The sequence below is a fragment of the Callospermophilus lateralis genome, chromosome 2 (assembly GCF_048772815.1).
Source record: "Callospermophilus lateralis isolate mCalLat2 chromosome 2, mCalLat2.hap1, whole genome shotgun sequence".
NCBI lineage: Eukaryota > Metazoa > Chordata > Mammalia > Rodentia > Sciuridae > Callospermophilus > Callospermophilus lateralis.
The window spans coordinates 204900094-204919751 of NC_135306.1; the positions used below are offsets into that span (position 1 = coordinate 204900094).

Here is a 19658-nt window from a genome sequence, read left to right on the forward strand (position 1 = left end):
GCCCCAGCTCCCGCCCCGCGCCCGGGCCCCGCCCGCCCTCCGACGGGGGTGCGGCTCCAGGAAACGGCGCGCTCGCCGCTCCGCTCTCCTGCCAGCCCAACGCGCCTCAGACCACCCCGCCGACTCAGCCAGACCACCGGGCGGCGGCGGGGACAGCAGCCCGGCGTCCGAGCCACATATACTTCCGCACGGACGGGGCGGGCAACGCGGATAGGAGCCCCGGACACCATGGGTACCCGGGCAGGGCCAGTGATCGCAGGCCAGCGGGAAACCTGGGCCTGAGAAGTGGGCAGCAGGAGCGGAGGGGGCCATGACCTCTGTGTGGAAACGTCTGCAGCGCGTGGGCAAGAGGGCCGCCAAGTTCCAGTTTGTGGCCTGTTACCACGAGCTGGTGTTGGAGTGCACCAAAAAATGGTGAGTGGGAGGGAGGCCTGAGGGACCATTCCAAGATTGGCTGGGACGCCATCAGGCGGTTTGAGCCTGAGAGAACTCTGCCCGCCAGCCCAATAGCCAAAGGGTTCCATCCCAGCTTGAGCCTGGGGTGCCAGACTGAGGGTCTCAGAAGTGCCTTGCAACTTGTGGAACCCCTAGAGTTGGGGGTGTGGGAACCTTCTTGGGGCTGGGGTCAGGGCTTGGAAGCCTGAGCATCTGTCTGTGCCCACAATTTCATCAGCTATGGTCAGGGCTTCTGGAGGGAGGTTGGGGGGGTTGGGGCCAGAGAGATGGTAAGGCCAGCACTGGAAAGTTGCAAGTTTTAAGGTCTACAGGTGGCCAGAGCTGGGGCAGAAACCTCATGGACCTTAGTCCAGCTTGGAACAAAGATGTTGTCCCCCTCTCAAGCCCTGCCCAGAGGGGGACACCCCTCCCTTTTAGCCAGAGTGGGCTCTGGGAGGCTGGAAATGTCTTCACAATGTCCTTAAAAGGGGAAACTGAGCACTTGGAGGGATGAGGAGGGAGGCGGGGAGCAGCTTAAAGGGGCCTCAGGACCTAGGAGGTTTGGGGGGGTCTGCAGTAGAGGACCTGCAGAGGGCCAGGTAGTAGGGTAAGGGTGCAGACCCTGTCCTAGACTGCCAAAAGGGCCAGGGGCATCTGGCTCAATTGTCCCCACCGGCAGCTGCCGGGCCCTGCGTCACACCCTAAATATACGAGCTCCCTGGTGTCAGCTTCCCTTGGCTGGATTAGGGCACAGCTGTGGGGGCCTCACCGCCTAGCCCAGTGGGGCTAAATTTAGGTTCCCAAGGGTAAGGGCTGGGGCAGGAAGAAACCATGGGTCTAAGGGGAGGGGAGTGAGCAAAGGCTGGGGTGCCTGAGGCAACTGATGTATGTCTCACACCGAGTCCTTCACTTGGCAGAAGCCCAGAGAGGATAGGGCCTGACTCGGGTAACACACCACAGAGCTAGCACTTGAACTCTGACCTCTGGCTTTTGCCTTAGCATCCTGGGTGAGGCCAGGGGGACACTGAGCATTGTCCTGGACAGCAGGCCAGGGGTGCAGGCAGTGTCAATGCGGCTGAGTCACAGGCAGTGGGTAGGGCCTTCTGGGCTTCTTAGTCTGGAGACCAGGACAGGAAGCTGCCCCTGCCCAGGTTGGAGCTCCCTGGGAGGGTGTGCCTGGCCTGAGTCAGGCTGCCAACCAGGCCCCCGCCCTCCCTAGGCACCCCGTGTTTTGCTTCCCCTTTCTGGGAAGGCCTGTGGCTATCTTTGCTTGGCTATTGCCTGCAGTTTGGGGTTAGGGAAGAGAGCTTAGCTCTGGGCCAGAGGGCTCAGGGCTCAGTTGTGAGATCTTACTTGGTTGACCCCTTTGGGCCACAGCATCCTCAGGGGTTAATAGGAGAGCTATTTATCCGGGCTTGGCCTAGGAGGGGCAGTGAGTGGACCAAACCCGAGCATCCTGGCATGGGGCTAGGGACAGGCAAGGAGTGCTGTTGGGTTCCTTTACCTGATTTTCCCTCAACCATCCTCATCCTTGGCAGCAGTTGGACACTAACTCCATCAGGCCCTCTCCCTCAGGCCCAGCCACGTCAGCTCCATGTGTGGAACTAGGCCCTGGGCTTCATGCCTCCTTTTGTCTTGGCCTCCACACATCCCTGCATCTCCTGAGTTGGCCCAGACCTTCCGGAAATCTTCCCTGACTAGGCTACACTGACATCATCTTTCTGCAAAGCTAGGATCTAGGGCTCTGGGGGCAGGCCCCCATGTCTGTGGCCTCACCCCCACCCTCTCCCTGGCCCTCTTCCTCCCTTGCACTTGCCTTCCCCTCTGCCTGGAGCCCTCTTGCTAGAGAATCCCAAATGACCCACCCCTCCCCAACTCACCTCTGCTCAGACTTCCCGCTCCTGGCTCTCCCACAACCCCCTGAAGTTAGTTTGCCGTTTCTTTTCCTTCTTGCCTCCCACTTCCTTTGTCTTTAGCCCAGAAAGGTCTTGCCTTTCCTTTTTTCCTCTCTGTTCCCCAAACTGGGCTGGGTTTATAGTGGGCAGTGGGTACTTCACAAATAATTTGTGAGTGAACAGACTATTTTTACTCTGAGACTTTGTCTCTGCTTGTGTCTCTGAGTGTGTGTGTGTGTGTGTGTGTGTGTGTGTGCGTGTGTGCATGTGTGTGATGTGCTTGTGTGTGTACTTCTGTCTTTTATGTCTGTCTCTGCTTTCCCTTTCTTCTTGTTAGCACTGGAGATGGAACTCAAGGGTACCTTTTACTACTAAGCCCCATCCCCAGTCCTTTTTATTTTGAGACAGCATTTTGCTAAGTTGCTGAAGGCCTTGCTCAGTTGCTGAGGCTGGCCTCAAACTTGTGATCCTCCTGCCTCGGCCTCCTGAGTGACTGGGATTACAGGCATGCACATGCCTCTCCTCTTTCCACATTCTTGTTTCTGGTCCATGTTGTCTGGGCCTTTGCCCTTGGCCTGGGCTCCACCCTGCCTCAGCAGCCCCACCCTCACCCTGTGGCCCCAGATAAGGGGCTGCCCATGCCCTCTCCTGGGGGAAAGGGACAAGAGCTGAAGGAGGACCCTGAAGGAGGTGGAGAAGAGAAGGAAGATGAGATGAGGAGGCTGGGTGGGCCTGACTAAGCCCCCTCCTTCGCTCCCTCCCTCAGGCAGCCGGATAAGCTGGTGGTGGTGTGGACCCGGCGGAATCGTCGCATCTGCTCCAAGGTGAGGGACAGTGTGGTTGCAGGTTGGAGACAGGGCCTACTGGGTGGAGTGGGAGGCTGGTTGCAGCTGATGGGGAACTGGAGTGGGGTTCCAGGTCAGACCAGGATGCACAGGGGAGAGGAAGGTAGGGTCAAGTTTGGAGAGAAGGGAATGGGCGTGAGGGAGAAAGAGGTGAGTGCAGGGGAGGACTCACACTGTCCCTTTTAGGCCCATAGCTGGCAGCCAGGTATCCAGAACCCATACCGGGGCACCGTGGTGTGGATGGTGCCTGAGAACGTGGACATCTCCGTGACCCTGTACAGGGTGAGTCTCCAGCCTCTGGCATGGACAGGAGCAGGCAAGGGATTGCTGTGCTGGGCAGCCATGGGGCCCCTGGTGGGTTGTTCATCCAGTGAAAAAGAATAGAGGGGAGATACCCAGAATTTCTGGTGCGGGGGTTGCACTACTCCACGTGGGTGGCCCGGGAGTTCTTGGAGGAGTCGGCATTTGCCACACCTGCAGGAAGAGGGGCAGCTGGCATTGGGGAGCAGAGGAGCTGGCTGCAGGCCCACAGGCGTGAAGGACTCACAGCTCCTAAGCCAGCTCAGGCTCTTCTGCTGCCCTCTCTGCAGCCCTGTACTCACTCATGCCCTTGTTCCCAGGACCCCCATGTGGACCAGTATGAGGCCAAAGAGTGGACATTTATTATTGAGAACGTGAGTGCTGGGGTGGGATGGAGAGGGCTGGAGTCCGGGGTATCTGAGGGCAGCATGGATGCTCCTTGCTCCATTCCACCCCCGCCCACAGGAGTCCAAGGGGCAGCGGAAAGTGCTGGCCACAGCCGAGGTGGACCTGGCCCGTCATGCAGGGCCTGTTCCAGCCCAGGCCCCGCTGCGGCTGCTGCTGAAGCCCAAGTCTGTGAAGGTGGTGCAGGCTGAGCTGAGGCTAACTCTCTCGGGGGTGCTACTGCGGGAGGGCCGTGCCACGTGAGTGCCCACTTGCCCTCCTGGCCCTGGCCTGTGATCTCTGGCCCCAGCCCTCATCCCTGACCTCTCACCCCCAGGGATGATGACATGCAGAGCTTGGCCAGCCTCATGAGCGTGAAGCCTAGTGATGTGGGCAACTTGGACGACTTTGCTGAAAGTGACGAGGATGAGGCTAATGGCCCAGGGGCCCCTGAGGCCCGGGCTCGAGGCCCCCAGCCAGGTGGGCTCACAGCCTGCCAAGGCTGAGACTGCCAAAGCCTAGGAGCATTGGGGGTACCTAGGCTACAAGCCGCTGACTGTGCTGGGGTGGGGCCAGCTTGTGCATGCCCAGAGGTGGAAACTCATTTCTGCCCAGCACTTCCAACCTGCCCAGCAGCCCTGTTTGTTCTAAATGGATTCTGCCCTATAGCATTGGTCTGACTGAGTCCTGTAGGATGGCTTCCCCTGCCCCTGGCCCTCTTAGCCCCCGGTTGGTGGGTGCCTGCCTGGACTGTGCCTGACCTGAGAAGCTGGGTCAGAGGCCCAGAGCTGAGCCGGCTGCAGTCCAATCTCCCTACCCCTCACCACCTGTCCCTCCCTTCTGCTCATTAAGGCTTTTTGTCTGTCTGCCCCTGTGGTTTTCTTTCTCATTCCTCTCTCTCTCTCTCTCTCTCTCTCTCTCTCTCTCTCTCTCTCTCTCTCTCTCTCCCCATCTGAGGGCCTGTCTCTTCTCGCAGGCCTGGGCAGTGCCCTGAGGCTGGGGCGTTTCCCAGGTAGGCCTGGTACTCTAGTTGGGGGAGGGGGTGTGACCTGCAGGCCTGCCCTGGGCTCATTGAACTCCCCATGCCAGATACCTCTCGGGAGCTGAAGACACTTTGTGAGGAGGAAGATGAAGGCCAAGTACAACCCCGGCAGGCAGGTGAGGCCCTGGGTTGGGAAGAGGTGAGGACTGAGCCCAAAGTTACAGGTCCCAGGCCTCAGTGGCTCCTCCCTTCCTCTCCAGCTGCCAGTCCTTCTAGTGCTGAGGATATCAGCCCAGCCCCCGTGAGTGCCCCTGCACCTGCAACTGGGGCCTCCCGGGGCCAGGGGTCAGAACCAGCTTCTGCAGCTGGGGGCCAGGTGGGGCCTGAGGCCCCAAGGTCCCCGGGAACCCCACCAGAGTCAAGGTGAGCTCTGGAACCAGCCTCCCCTGCCCTGTCCTCCTGGGAGCAGTCCTCTCCTCCTGCCCTGCCTTGCCAGTGCCCCAGCAGGCTGAAGGATGGGGTAGACATGAGAATGGGGCCTGCATGAGTCCCCCAACACCCCTTCCTGCTCTCTCCTCAGGTCCTCGAGGCAGCCAGGCCAGGACACGGCCCCTACCCCAGCCCCTCGGCTCCGGAAAGGCTCTGAAGTTCCCCGGCCCCCGGCCCCCAAAGGGGCTGATGAGGTCCCCAGTGCTTCAGAGGTTCCCCAAGCAGGAGTGGGTTCTTCTGGGGAGACCCAGACCTGGATAAGCCCCCAGGAAGGGACAAAGGCCCAGGGAGCCAGGCCAGGCCCAGACATTGAGGACCAAGGTCCCAGAGATACCTTGGGGGTGCAGAGACCCAAAGTTGAAGAGGGGGACAATGGGGAAAGACCAGAGGCTAGTGGGGTGGACACTGCACAAAGGGCAGGAGTCACAGCTGGGGAGGCTGAAGAGAGGTCCGAATTCAGTAGAAAGGATGCTGAACAGAGATCAAAGGTGAGTCTTCTAGCCAATAAGGGACCAGAGGCAACAGGGCTGATGCCTGAGGCATGTTTTAGGGTTACTCCTGAGGCTCCTCCAAGGGGCTCTCAGGGGAAGATGGGGTTCAGAGCCCAGGAAGAGATGACTGCAGGCCTGAAGCCACCTCTAGTAGAGCTTGTAGAGCACTCTGGACATCTCAGTGACCTCTGGGGGGCCAGGACTGCTGTAGGCCAGGAGAGAGAGGGTGCAGAGGTGAGGGGCAGAGCCCCTGGTGTTGGGAGGACAGCCCTGGAGCAGGGCCCCTCTGCTGGAGCAGCAAGCACCAGGCCCCAGATGAGCAGGTTTCAGGGGGCCCCATCATCAGCTGACCAGGGGGCAATATCTAGGGATCTGAGGGTCTGGGAGGAAGAATCTGACCAGTCAAGGGTCCTGGAAACAGAGGGTGGGCTAGCAGAGTGGGAGGAATTGAAGATTCAGAAGACAGGCACAAGCAGGTCAGTGTTCCCAGTGAAGGAAACTCGGAGAGCGGAAGCTGAGGTATTGGAGGCCCAGGCAACAGAGGCAGGAAGATCGGAGGTCCTGGAGGTAGAGGCTGCTGGGACAGCCAAGTTGGAGGTATCAAGGACTCAGGAGATACCTGAATGTTCTGGGTTGCTGAGGATAGAAGCTGAGATAGCAGAATCTGAGATATTAGGGATCCTGGAGATAGGGAGAGGAAGTTCTAAGATACCAGAGACAGAGGCTGGGGAGACAGAAGCTAAAATATTGGAGATCCAGGAAATAGCAACTGACAGTTCAGAGGTTCCAAGAATAGCAGTTGAGGTGGCCGAATCTGAGATATTAGGAGCCCAGGATACAGAGTTGGGGGTTTGGGGGATCCCAGGGGTAGAGACTAGGACAGCAGAAGCTGAGATGTCAGGGATCCAAGAGGTAGCACCTAGGGGTTCAGGGGCCCCAAGGATACAACCTGAGATTGCAGGGAGTTCCCAGGAGACAGAGGTAGGAGATTTAGAGGTTTCAGTGATAGAAACTGAGGCAGCACATGTTGAGATATTGGGGGCCCAGGAGACAGAGGTAGGAGGTTCAGGGGTTCTGAGGATTGATACTGGGACAGCAGAAGCTGAGATGTTAGGGATCCAGGAGATAGTAGCTGGGGGTTCAGGGGTCCCAGGGTTAGAAGCTGAGATAGCCAGGGCCCAGGAGACAGAGGTGGAGCACTCTGGGGTCTCAGGGCCTGTGGCTGAAGTGGCAGAGGCTGAGATGCAGAGTATGGAAACTATAGTTCCGGAGCCTGGGGAGGTACAGACTGAGAATTTGGGGGTCCAGGAGGCAGATACTAGGGTCTGGGGAGCTCTCAAAAATGAGGATTTAAGGGCTCCAGGTACTAAGCAAAGAGTTTTAAGGTACCAGGAAGTAGGGGTAGAGGTATTAGTGGGAGAGAAAGAGACTAAAGTTTTGAGGGCCCAAGGGGCAGAGCCTCATGTTTGGGGGTTGTCAGAGGTCAAATCTGAGGTTTGGGGAGCCCAGAAAGCAGACATGGTCAGTTTAGAGCCCCCAGAGAACAAATCTGTTATTTTTGAGGCCCAGGAAGCAGAGGCTGGGGTCTTGGGAACCAAGAAAGGGCAAGAAGCTGAGGGAAGCCTCCCAAAGGCCAGTCTGATTTCAATGCAGGTGGCCAGCGGGGCGGGGGCTGGGGTGCCCAGGCCCTCGGGGGCCTCTTCCCCAGGGGAGCCTGAAGAGGACAGGAGGCTGCCGGGCAGCCAGGTAGGGATGGGGGCCGCCGAGGGCCCAGCCTGCTTCTTCTCACTAACCTGGGGCTGAGCGAACGGCGGCTCTGCATGAACCCACCTGGTGGACTGAGATGGGATGGGATGGGGAGCTCAGCTTCAAGAGCCCCCTCATCCCTTCCTTCCTCAGGATGTCCCGGCTCTCCCACCCTGTCTTCCCTGGGTCACATGGAGCTGGATACCCTTAAGCTGGTTTTCTGGGCTGACTGAGATGTGGCTGCTGGTGACCTCTGATCTTGCCTGGGGGCATCTGACCTTTTAAGTGACCTTGGCAGATAACACCCTTGAGCTGGATACCCTTTTACCTGACCCCAAGGTTCTGGCCAAGTGGTCTCTGAAGACCCCTGCAAACTCAGAGCTGGGGTTGTTTTGTGCTAAGCCTGAGCTTCCCAAAGGGCAGAGGGAACAGGTCCCAGCTGCACATCACCTAAGCCCACCTCTTTGTCCTTAGGCACCACCTACCCTGGTCAGCTCCAGCCAGTCCCTGCTGGAGTGGTGCCAAGAGGTCACCACCGGCTACCGTGGTGTCCGCATCACCAACTTCACCACATCCTGGCGTAACGGCTTGGCCTTCTGTGCCATTCTGCACCGATTCTACCCAGACAAGATGTGAGCTTGGTGGGCAGGCAATGACTGGGGGAGCCTGTAGGGAGAGCAGTCCAGCTTCTGACCACCAGCACTCTTTCTGCAGTGACTATGCTTCCCTTGACCCGCTCAACATCAAACAGAACAACAAGCAGGTGAGATGGGGGAGAGAGCCACGGGGGGGGGGGGGGGGGGGGCGGGGAGGCGAGGGATGAGGGTCTAGAGTGATGCTGAAGACCTGAGAATTGGGGAATCTATGGGCTGCAGGGGCCAACCAATGTGGCTTTTGGACCTATGTCACCCTTTTTTGTCATTAAATTGTTTCATTTAGTTTGTTTTGGCGTTTTTTTTTTTAAAGCATTATTTCCCCCAGATCCTTTTTCCAAAACCACCCTTTGGTAACAGGGGTGGACAGTGCAGTTGCTAAGTAACGCTTTGGCGGGGGCCCTGTTGCTAGATTTCCCTCCGCAGGAGGTAGAAGGCGTTGCTAGGCAAACCCTGGCTTGCAACTCTGGGACCCCCTGAGCGGGCTGTCCCTGGGCTGCAGTTGCTGGGTAACGCGCCGGTGGCTACCACGGCTGCTGACCCTGAGTGCACCCTTCCTAGGCCTTCGATGGCTTTGCGGCCCTGGGCGTGTCGCGGCTGCTGGAGCCCGCTGACATGGTGCTGCTGTCTGTGCCCGACAAGCTCATCGTCATGACATACCTGTGTCAGATCCGTGCCTTCTGCACCGGGCAGGAGCTGCAGCTGGTGCAGTTGGAGGGTGGTGGTGGTGCCGGCACGTACCGCGTGGGCAGCGCCCAGGCGAGTCCTCCCGACGATCTGGATGCCAGCGGCCTGGCGCAGCGGTTGCGCGAGCACGGGACTGAGGCTTCCAAGGAGCCCAAGGAGGCCACTGTCCGCGAGAACCGAGCGGCCACCAAGGGCGTGGACGCGGTCTGCACGTCCAAGGACGGAGAGACCGAGGCCACAGGGGAAGCGCGCCCGGCAGGGACCCCCGGGGAGGGCTCCAGAGCCCGGTCGCCCCCGTCCCCAGTGCCCCTAGCGGAGGGGCTGGTGAATGGGGCGGGGGGCCCGAGTGGTGCGGGCGGTGTGAGACTGCGAAGGTCTTCCATCAATGCCGAGGCCGGGCCCGTGCCGCCGCCCAGAGCGCATGGCTCCTTCTCCCACGTACGCGACGCGGACCTGCTGAAGAAGAGGCGCTCTCGGCTGCGGAACAGCAACTCCTTTTCGGTGGATGACCCGGACTCGGGAGCCGCGGGAGCTTCGGCAGCCGTTGCTGCGGTGAGTGCCCCGCTTCCGCTGCAGCTTGAGGTGGTAAGGAGCTGGGCAAAGAAAGATCCTGGGTGGCCCCAAGGACAGAGCTGGTTGCGAGGGCAGCAGTTGAAGAGCAACGGGACTCAGCTGGATGCTGAAAGGCCCTCTGATCAGAGGGACCCTTGTGTGGTATTTGTTCCTCCTCCGGAGACATTGTTAAGCCAAGGCCCATCAGGCCCACAGTGGGTCTGGACTTTGCTGCCTGCCTGGGATATATGCCAGCAGTTCTTAATATTTGTCACCCATTTTGAGGAACCATGGGCTGTAGTAGGAAGTTTCCAGAAGGCTCTGTATTGTCAGCACTGGGCACAGTGCTTTGTGGACTACAGAGTTCAGGCCTTTCTCTGTAAGCGGCCCTTAGGCAGGCACAATTGGGGCAGGGTGTCTGTCCTCAAGGGTCCTCTTCCTAAGATTCTCCACCTTGGATCTGTAACAACAGAAGCTGGAGACCAGATTCCTTTTTTTTTTTCTGGAATGGGAGGTTGGAGGTGGAAGACCCTACTGGGGCCTGTGTCCAGCCCCCACCCCCTGCAGGTCTCTGGTCATGTCACAGAGTGTTACATCACTGTGCTCAAGGGGAGACCGTCCTGGAGAGAATAGGGACTCATTGAATGACTCATGTCACTAAAGTCCAGGCTCTGGCTTTGAAGCTGGGGTCTATGACAATAGGGGCAGTTCTGTCAGGCCACTTCATGCCTGCAACTGCCCAATAGTCCTTGAGTTCAGAAGAAGGAAGGGACTACATTAGAAAAGGCTTTCTGGAAGAAGTAGCAGCCCTTGAGCTCGTTGATAAAATAGGAGGGCTTTCCCAGGTGAAAAATGGGACCGGAGGCTCTTAAGTGGAGGAAGCTGCACAAGCAAAAATGGGGCAGCAGGCAAGTTCAGGGCTTGTTTAGGGAACTGCCAGTCATTTCCCAGAAGGTCCGCAGATGGTAGTGAGGCCAGGCTGAGGGCTGAAGTGTCAGGTCAGAGGCACAGGGTTGAGCCTGTGAAGGGGAGCCTGAGAGGGCCCTCATCAGAGATGAGGTAGGCAGGCATCAGTGGGACACAGCCACCTCTAGCCCAACTGTGAGTGTCAGTGGCTCTTTAAATCTTAAAGGGGAAGCTCTAGCCTACATCTTTCTGGGACTTTGTCCCAGCATCTGGTTCTTCCAAGCCTGGCTTTCCTCTAGCCCCTGCCCCACAGGAGATATTTGACCCAGGGGGCTGGGGAAGGTCCTCCTCATTGGTCGCCCCCATCCCCAGTGCCCCACATGTACAGAGGGAGGTGGCTCTGCCTGGTCCCACCCTTGGGAATCCCCGTGGCACCTAGAAGCTGGAGTGGGGATGAAGCAACTCCATGAGAAAAGCAGATGTTTCTGGCGCAGCCCTGCAAGGCTTCCTGGAGGAGGGGCCACATTAAGGGTATAGAAAGAGGAATTTGGGTCAGACATGAGGAAGAAGCATTGGAATTCCCATCAGCACAGGCGTGAGTAAACTCAATTCCTGCTGTGGTTGGCTTTCTCCTCTTCCTGCCTCTGCCTGCCTTGTCAGTTGAGCCCCCTCCTAATTGCTGGCCTGCCACATGACCCCTCACAGTGCCGGTTCCAGGGAAGTAAACTACCCCATTTTCCACGTTGCAGCATAAAAGCTCAGAGAGATGAAGAGGCTGAGAGTATGAACCTATGTTCTGAACCTGAGCTCTTAGGTGGCGCCCCCTGCTGGCCCAGCTCTGTGGATGCACTGTGCCATCCTGGGCAAACACATTTAAGCTCTGTGTGCTCTTTCCTTGGGGCCAAGAAACAAAGGTCTGAAAGTCCTTTGAAAAGAAGCCTGCAGGTACTACTTAGGGTACTACAAAAAAGGGAGCTCCGTGTTCCCCTAGATGCCATTCTGGAGCCCTGCAACTCCTATGTCCTAGGGAGCTGGGGTTTCTCCCCATTTTACATATAAGGACACACAGAAAAAAATCCCAGTGGGAGTTCAAGCTTGGAAGTAAGTCTTGGGTGGAACAGCGCTGGACCCTAGATCATGCCTCATATGGGCTTCATCTCTGACCCTCAGTTTCCTTATCTGTAAAGTGAGGGTGGTAATGGTCCCCACTTCACCAGGTCGTCAGGTAAACTAAATGAGAAAGCAAGGTAATGTGCTTTACAGTGCCAACTCGAATTTTTGATAGATATTTGTTATTATTAATTATTATTTGATATTATTATTAATTAGTATACCCTGGGTGCATGATAGGGCCCAGCCCTATCTGAAAGAGAGCCCTTTGGTCAGGGAGACATGCATAGCCAACAGCATGGTAAAGTGTGGGTAGGATCAAAGCTGTCATGGGAAAGGCCTTGAAGGAAGCATCTGCCTAGACTGGGGACCAGGACAGGCTTCAGGAGGTAGGCAGAAAGGAATGTGGGAACCTGAGGGGGCCTCAGCAGGAGGCAAGCTGAGCTGAGTCATGAAGGTGTCCAGTTGGTTTAGGGCAGTTTAAGATGGAGGCCCATTTCAGGCTGAGAGTACTTTTTAGGGAACTGAAAGTCCATCACTGTGGCCAGATGATGTCATCTAGATGGGACTCAGGATGGTAGAGGAATTGAGGCTAGAGCCACCCACAGGCTTTGGCAGTGAGGCTGAGGACTGAGAAGAGGTGCAAAGAGAATAACGCCATCAATGAAGGTTTTGGGAAGACCTCTCAGTTGTGGCATGGGGGCAGAGTTGCAGGCAGGGCATGGTGGTGGCTGGTGTGGAAGCCACCACTGACCCAGGCTTTAGAGGATGGTACCCGGTCCAAAAATGTCCTGGGCTGCTTCGGAGAGGTTGCAGCCTGGGGCAAACAGTGAGGGGACTGGACACCTTCTCTCCACCCTGGGAAACAGAAAGGTGGTCAGAGCAGCATTGTCAAGGAACTAGAATGTCAGATGAGCTAAAGTGGGAGCCCCCAGGGCTGACAGTACCGGCAGGATGACTATCAGGAGTGAGACACATCACCCTGGACTTCCAGGGTAAAATTTTCCAAACCTGGTAAAAAATCCAACCTGGATTCTGGGTGTAGGAACGGATAATAAGGTGGGAGGGTGCCCCCTTTTGGCTGGGAGATGGAGGTGCTGGCTCAGGATGGCCTATATCCAAAGATGGGGCTGCATCAGGGCAGCTCAGTGTCACTTCCAGGGGCCCTGGCATGATGAGGGTGCCAGCACTGGGTGACAGGAGTCAGGTGGCCTGGGGGGGCTCCATGGAGGGGTTGGTAATCATCCTAGTCCCAGGAATGAGGACTTGGAGGCTTGGAGGGTTGGTGTGGACGGGCCAGGACCGTGGGCTGGGAGTGGAGGCCTGGCCTTTGCTTAAGGAGGTACTTTCCCCAAAAGAAGGTGGTTGGGAACTGTAGAAAGTGCTGGGTAGCAGGGTTTGGGAGAGCGGACTCTGCTTTCCCTCTGTATGAGAGGCTCTGGCTGGCTCAGGCTGGGGCTGTCAGGGAACCCCTCCCTCACTGGTCCTTTTTTCCACAGGAAAGCCCAAGCCCTGACCCCAGCCCTACCCCTGGCCCACCCACAGCCACTGCCCTGCAGCAGCTCCCTGGTGAGTAGTTTGGGGGTGGGGTGACCCCAAGCTCAGCTCAGCAGCTCACAAATCCTGGGCTGAGGATTTCCTGGGGCATGTGTTGGCTGGAGATGCCTTAGCCTGTCTCTGTCTACAGGTGGCAGTACCCCATTGGAGGAGTTACCCCCAAGTCCAGGGGAGGAGGCTGGACTGGTATGTAGGGCTAAATGGGGGAAACTGGTGGGTGGGAACTTCCTAGGCAGAGCTTGGACTGAGCCCACCTATTCCCTGATCCCCTTTCCACCCCCAGCAACGCTTCCAGGACACCAGTCAGTATGTGTGTGCAGAGCTGCAGGCCCTGGAACAGGAGCAGAGGCAGATAGATGGGCGGGCTGCTGAGGTGGAGAAGCAGCTGAGGAGCCTCATGGAGTCAGGTGGGGCTTGCCTCTGGGGTCCACTCCTCAACACACACTGCCAGATCTAACCAGCCCTGCAGCTTCTTCGGGCCTTAGGAGGATCTGGGAGTAGGCCCAGCTGGAGTCATTGTCCCTTTTTATAGCTGGGCATGCTGAGCCCTAAGTGGGGAGCAGCTTGCTGGAGGCACACAGCTCAGGCTTCAGGGATGCCACAAGGAAGCAAACCCCTCCCCCAACCCCCAGCTGTGCTGCTCTGACTGGCAGATGTCCAGTGACTGTCCTGGCCTAATTCAGGTGCCAACAGGCTGCAGGAGGAGATGCTGATCCAGGAGTGGTTCACCCTTGTCAACAAGAAGAATGCTCTCATCCGAAGGCAGGATCAGCTGCAGCTGCTGTGAGTACCAGTCCCAGCAGCGGGCCTGCTGCCCCACCAACCCAGACCCCACCAGCTCAGGCCCTGCCCCCAGCTGGCGTAGGGAGGACTAGCAGAGGGACTCTTAGCTACTTTGGTTAGAGCTATTTGCTTCTTTCTAAGAAAAATCTGTTTGAAAACCATTGTTCAGTCATCGTATTAATTTTTTGTGCTTATTTCCTGTATAAAGAGCATACCTTTTTATTAATGATAAAGCAAAGACTCAGAGAAAATTTTGGCCCAGAAGGGACAGAGCTAAGTCCTCCAATGTGACTCTCTGCCTTTTCAGTAGGAAAAACAGGCCTGAGGGATCTGAGCAAACTTCCAAGTGGAGTCAGAAGCAACTCTCCCTATTATTCTCCATGGTGGAGATGATTTTGCCTCCCTTTTGCATTGGGGAATTTTTATTTATTTATTTAATTTGTGCCAGGGATTGAGCCCTGGTGGGCTACTGAGCCATATCCCAGCCCTTTTTATATTTTATTTGAGATAGAGTCTTACTAAGTTGAGAGCCTTGGCTAAGTTGCTGAGGCTGGCTTTGTACTCCCAATCCTCCTGCCTCAACTTCCTGAGTCACTGGGGTTACAGGTGTGCACCACCACACCTAGTAACATTTTGGATAATTTTTTCAGAACAATTTTAGCCTAATACTTCCATCCACATATCTTCTGGGTTGTTTCTTATTTTAAAAATGGGCGTGGACAGCATAAATATCCAATAATTGGAGACCATCAGAACACAAGGGAATTCTCCATGGGGACTGGGGTATGCTTTTGAGATCAGCCTGAGGGCTAAGGGAACAGGAGGGGTGGGATGGGGCCACCGAGCCCTCAGAGCCCTGGGCACTCCCACCCTGTGCGCTTTCCTTACCTGACCTGCATCCTGCTTCCCAGCATCGAGGAGCAGGACTTGGAGCGGAGGTTTGAGCTGCTGAGCCGGGAGCTGCGGGCCATGCTGGCCATCGAAGGTGGGAAACAGGGCTGAACGGGGCTGGAGGCAGGACAGGGCCACTGGGGCACCCCTGACTCAGGCTACTCCACCCTCAGACTGGCAGAAAACCGAGGCGCAGCAGCACCGGGAGCAGCTCCTGCTGGAGGAGCTGGTGTCGCTGGTGAACCAGCGCGACGAGCTGGTCCGGGATCTGGATCACAAGGAGCGGATGTGAGTGGGGACCGGGGAACAGGAATGGACCCAGGGCGCCGGTGTGGATCGCGGGTCAGCCGAGGCTGGGCTGACTTGAACCTCTTCCCTGCCAGCGCCCTGGAGGAGGACGAGCGTCTGGCACGCGGCCTGGAGCAGCGGCGCCGCAAGCTGAGCCGGCAGCTGAGCCGGCGCGAACGCTGTGCACTGAGCTGAGCCGCCCGGGCTGGCAGGCCTCCCCAGCCTCCCGGCCTCCCCAGCCTCCGGGTCTTCCCGCCTCCCGGCCCGCAGCTTTGCTCGCCTCCCGCGGCCTGTGCTGGGGAGAACCCGGCCCTCGGGATGAGGCGTGTGGCCTCTGGGCTGTTGGCGCCACTGCATAGGACCGGCCGGCTGGACTCCCTGGCAGACCGATGGGAGCTGCTGGGCTGTCGCGCCGGCCAGGACGTTATTTATTTGTCGGTATGAGTGTGTGTGCGCGTGTTCATGGGGTTCCAGGGGCGCCTCACAGAGATCTGCCCAATTGGGGGGCCCCCAGGAGGCCTCTGAGGAAGAGGGAGAGGGAGAGGGATGGCGGGGGACTGTCAACAGCACCCTCCTCCTGTTTCTCTCTTGACTAATAAAGTTGGACAAGGACAAGGACACACTGGGTGGGACCTTTCTCTGAACAATTTGGGATGGGACAAACGGAAAAGGGGCTCAGGGTGATGTTGTCTCTGCGACCTTAAGCGCGGCAGACCAGGTTGGGGACTCCCAGATACACTCTGAGGCATGACCAGGCCTCTCAAGAATGATGACTGGAGTGAAGCCCCATTTTGAAAGAAGGAACGAAAACAGTGGAGTTGTTGGCCATTTATTTTTTTTAACACTTGATTACATGAAGTTCTGGCACCCACCCACCCCCATCTCCAGATTCTTCCCCAAGGACCCCTGGCCATTTCCTCAGAATCTTCCATCTTAAAGGAGCTGAACTTGGTCACCTGACACCTGTCAGCAAGCTGGTGCCTGTCCTGCAGCTGGGGCATCAGGAGGCAGGGTGCTCAGAGACAGCTCATCCTGGCCCAGGATGCCACCTTGGTCCTCAGGGGTCATCGAGCCACTGGGCCCAAAGAACTTCACCATAGCACGGACCTGTGGCAGCTCTGAAAAGGTCTCCACCGCCAGCAGCATGGCCAGGAGCCCTAAGAGCAAGTAACCTGGAGAGAGAGGTGGCTAGGGCAGTTCTGGGGGTGCCCACAATGCTCCCCACCCACTTCCCAGTGTGATGACCTACCCTGGCACCTGGCTCCACTCACACCTCTCTCAACAATGCCACCAGGCTTTTACTGTATCTTTCACACAATGCCCTGGGTTAGGGTCTCCCACCTGTGAAACTCAGGCTCCCAGTGGCTTATGGGAGTTGCAGTTCAGACTCTTTTTCCTTTTTTACACTCACCAAGAAGTGCGAGCTGGCCAAGGTGGTAAATTGCTGGATGCAGGCCATGATCTTGACTGGGCAGCAAGTCCCCCAGCCCGATGGTGCTGAGTGAGCCAAAGCAGAAGTAGATGGCCTCCAGTAGGCTGCAGTCACCCTGCAGACCCCACAGCACCAGTGCCGGCAGTAGCACAAAGATGCAGGCCACCAACAGGCCCAGTCCTGCTGCCTGCAGCAGTGCAGCCTGTGCTGGTGCCAGCTGCCAGTGGGCTGCTACCCAGGTACCTGGGCAGCTAAGCACAGGCAGCAGGCAGTGGCGCAGGGTGGCCACAAGAACTAGGGAGGCTGGCAGCCCCAGGGATGCATAGACCACACAGAAGGCCTTTCCTCCTGCCGATAGTGGGGCCATGTGGCCATAACCTGGAGAAGACAGAGAGAGCAGGCAGTGAGCTCTTGAGTGGGATGGCTGCTGGGGGTCTTTACTGTTTTCATTGCCTCCCATAGAAAGCTGCCCTCTAGTGGCGGAAATTGCATGCACTTCAGGTTCTGCTGCATCACTGGGTTAAGGTCAACTTCCTTAACCTCTCTGAGCCATGTTTTTCTGGGAAATGAAAGGATTAAAGAAGACAATCTTAGCCAGGCAGGCATGGTGCTCACACCTGCAAGCCCTGGTACTCAGGAGACTGAAGGAGGATTGTAAGTTGAGGCCATTCAAGGCAATTTAGCCTATCTCAAAAAAAGAAAAAGGTCCCTTTGGCCATCTATAGCTGGGACAATTCACAGAAATGCTGTCCTTCCCCAGAGAGATCCTGGCTTTCCCTTTTGCAGTACTGGTGATGGAAGCCAGAGCTTCACACATGCTATAGGCAAGTGTTTTACCACTGAGAAACCCCAACCTGATCCTGGCTTCCTAAGAGATTGCTCAGCTCTGTTCTTAACCTGTACTGCCAATCCACAGCTAGTGGAATGTCACCCACTGTTTCATCACCCCAAAGTGCATTACATCTTTCTATATTCTGGGTCTTGTGCTGGAATCGGAGTCTACCTGGGCCCTCACTTTTGGTTGGAGAGATAGGCAGGAAAAACAGTCACGAAGGTGGACACAAAGTACTACAATCAGGCAGCATGCATGAGAGAGGTCAGTTGGAGCCAGGGAAGCACATGCAAGGCAGGGAGAGGTGGCAGAGCAGAGCATGCTGGGAGAACAGGATCAGCTAGTTGAGAGGTTGCAAACTCCAATGCCCACAGAAACTGACCATGAGATAAGAGGGAGAGGTGAGTGGTGGGGACTAGGATAGGCTGGAGGGCATGTGCTTTGCCTAGAGACAGGACCTGGACCAGTAACATACTGGACCAGTATGTTACCTTGCAGGGACTCAGACTCAGTATAAATTGTTTCTTGAGTTTCCAAAAGAAGGTAGGTGTGAGGCCCAGAGTTTGATCCCCAGAAACACATACACCATACACACACACACACACACTAATAATGATAATAATTCAGACACTTTGTAGGACAAAACAAAAACCCAGGGCCATTGCCTCATTTCTCTGGGCTAAGTACATGCTGTTTTCTTCAACCAGGAATTCCTTCAACCCTCATGGCTGTGCCTCCTGCCAGGGCTAACAGTTTATCGGGATTCCTCCACTATACTCCTCCTGAGCTGGTAATCCTGGTCTGTGCTTTCTCCCTCCATCCAATAATCCATCCTTTGGTGTTGTCTCAGGCTCATGGATCTGAGTATCTCTCCTGGATTTCAAAGGGTGCCTGGGGAGGCCACACCCCTTCTGGCAGCTGAAGTGGAGGCACCAGTTGGGGTGTGTTGGTATGGGGAGCCCCAGTTGTGATGTCAGGCCTGATAAGGCTAGGCTCTGTCTTAGGGCTTTGGGGTTGGGGGAAGGGCTGCACCCCCAGGGACCTCAGGGAGCCAGGGCCTCAGGAGCCAGCTCCTACTGGGCTGCCTGGCAGCCTTACCGGTGGTGGTGAGGATGCTGGCAGTGAAGAGGAGGGCCGAGGGCAGATTCCAGTTGCTGGCCTCAGAACTGTTGCCCAGGCTGGAGACTCCGTGGGCTTGTGCTCTCAAGGCCACGCCCAGTAGCTCTTCCAGTGCTCCAGGTGGCAGGCAGGCCCCATAATCTGCCTGGAAGGTAGCCAGCTCGGCCTGGAGCTGGGTCTGGAGCTGGAGCGCTGGGGGGCCCTCCAAGGCCTGGAGTACCACGGCCCCAAGCCCCATGGCCAGCAGGTGGGCCACAACTAGGAGCATGTACCGGGCCCAGGGCCTCAGACCCACCATAGCGTGGCGCTAGTCTGGTCACCTGGGAGCTGGTGGCTCCTCTGCAAGCACCTGGGAGGGGCTCCGCAGGGTGGTTGGGAGGAGGCGCTGTGTGGGTGGCTGGGCAGAGCCCGGGTGTGTGTGAATGGGAGGGTGATGAGCCTGAGCACTCCTCCCAGTTTCTGGGGGCAAGACTTTTGCCCATTTCAGGCAGCTGGGGTGGGGGCAGATGGAGGAAGGCGCTGCAGTGAGGGAGAGGGCAGGACGCTGAGGCTAAGAGAGAACCTCACATTTATTTAAGGTCATGTTCACCAGTCACACATACCCCATCTCATTCAGATACCAAGGAAGAGGACAGACACAGGTCCCTTTCCTCCTGATGTTCACACAGGAAACGTATGAACCAAGACGTGACATCTTCACATTGTCTTAAGTTCTTGGAGCAAACAGCCAGGTCATGGGAAAGCTCCTTTAAGAAGGTGACATTTCAGCTGGGGAATGAGAACAGGCTACTCATGGTGGGAAGAGATTGTGGTGGGGAAGGAGCAGGGGGCTCACCATGGGGAGGGAGCAGGTACAGGCCCAGAGACCTATGGAGGGGGGACCCTGGGGGTGGAAGGACAGTGGCCAGGGCAGAGGAGTGGTGAGATTCAGGATGGACCTGTGGTGGGGGCAGGGAAGGTGAGTCTCTGCTACACTGCAGACAGAGCTTAGCTGCCATGGCATGCCTGGGCAGGCAGAGGAGCCCGAGCCACACTCCCACAAACCCTTGTGGAAGTGTTGAAAATGCCAGGATGGGTGGACTTATTTTGTGTGTGTCCAGATTGTGGATGAGACAAACACAGGCAAATCCTCAAGACACTGCTTCCCGGCCTGTGGGCTTCTAAGTTCAGAGATCTACCTGGGGTGGGGACAGCACAGCCAGGGATGGTGACCTGGGGAGGCGACTCTGCAGCTGGCCCCAGAGGATAGGCAGAGACCACCCAGCAACAGGGAGGATCAAG

At 57.1% G+C, this 19658-nt stretch overlaps 2 protein-coding genes across 7 annotated transcripts; one reads left to right on the plus strand and one right to left on the minus strand.

The window, feature by feature from the left end:
• The first annotated feature begins 44 nt into the window (after nt 1–44).
• Nucleotides 45–15612, plus strand: Ehbp1l1 (EH domain binding protein 1 like 1). 6 transcript variants are annotated; one of them, XM_076847560.1, is made up of 20 exons: nt 45–414; nt 3097–3154; nt 3362–3457; nt 3796–3849; nt 3941–4119; nt 4197–4339; nt 4836–4871; nt 4949–5017; nt 5102–5264; nt 5422–7567; nt 8042–8199; nt 8282–8330; nt 8782–9459; nt 12975–13044; nt 13163–13218; nt 13316–13439; nt 13716–13815; nt 14727–14800; nt 14880–14994; nt 15090–15612. In XM_076847560.1, exons 1-20 carry the CDS (start codon nt 311–313, stop codon nt 15187–15189), a joined length of 4572 nt encoding a protein of 1523 aa, XP_076703675.1. In that variant the 5' UTR covers nt 45–310; the 3' UTR covers nt 15190–15612. The 6 variants fall into 6 exon arrangements, with proteins under 6 accessions (XP_076703675.1, XP_076703677.1, XP_076703678.1 ...); XM_076847562.1 differs by having other exon boundaries at nt 5422–5557; XM_076847563.1 differs by having other exon boundaries at nt 5422–5524.
• Nucleotides 15613–15960: 348 nt separating this feature from the next.
• Kcnk7 (potassium two pore domain channel subfamily K member 7) lies at nt 15961–18675 on the minus strand. The gene is made up of 3 exons (XM_076847566.1): nt 18357–18675; nt 16406–16804; nt 15961–16166 (listed from the first exon to the last, which is right to left on the minus strand). Exons 1-3 carry the CDS (start codon nt 18673–18675, stop codon nt 15961–15963), a joined length of 924 nt encoding a protein of 307 aa, XP_076703681.1.
• Between the last annotated feature and the right edge of the window lie 983 nt (nt 18676–19658).

Excerpts from the sequence above, each read along its gene's own strand:
- Ehbp1l1 (XM_076847560.1), top strand. The coding sequence starts at position 311 with ATGACCTCTGTGTGGAAACGTCTGCAGCGCGTGGGCAAGAGGGCCGCC. Across the intron at positions 7,568-8,041 it reads GGAGGCTGCCGGGCAGCCAG|GCACCACCTACCCTGGTCAG; the intron begins GTAGGGATGGGG and ends CTTTGTCCTTAG. Across the intron at positions 13,045-13,162 it reads TGCCCTGCAGCAGCTCCCTG|GTGGCAGTACCCCATTGGAG; the intron begins GTGAGTAGTTTG and ends CTCTGTCTACAG.
- Kcnk7 (XM_076847566.1), bottom strand. The coding sequence starts at position 18,675 with ATGGTGGGTCTGAGGCCCTGGGCCCGGTACATGCTCCTAGTTGTGGCC. Across the intron at positions 16,805-18,356 it reads CAGCATCCTCACCACCACCG|GTTATGGCCACATGGCCCCA; the intron begins GTAAGGCTGCCA and ends TGTCTTCTCCAG. Across the intron at positions 16,167-16,405 it reads TGGCCAGCTCGCACTTCTTG|GTTACTTGCTCTTAGGGCTC; the intron begins GTGAGTGTAAAA and ends CTCTCTCTCCAG.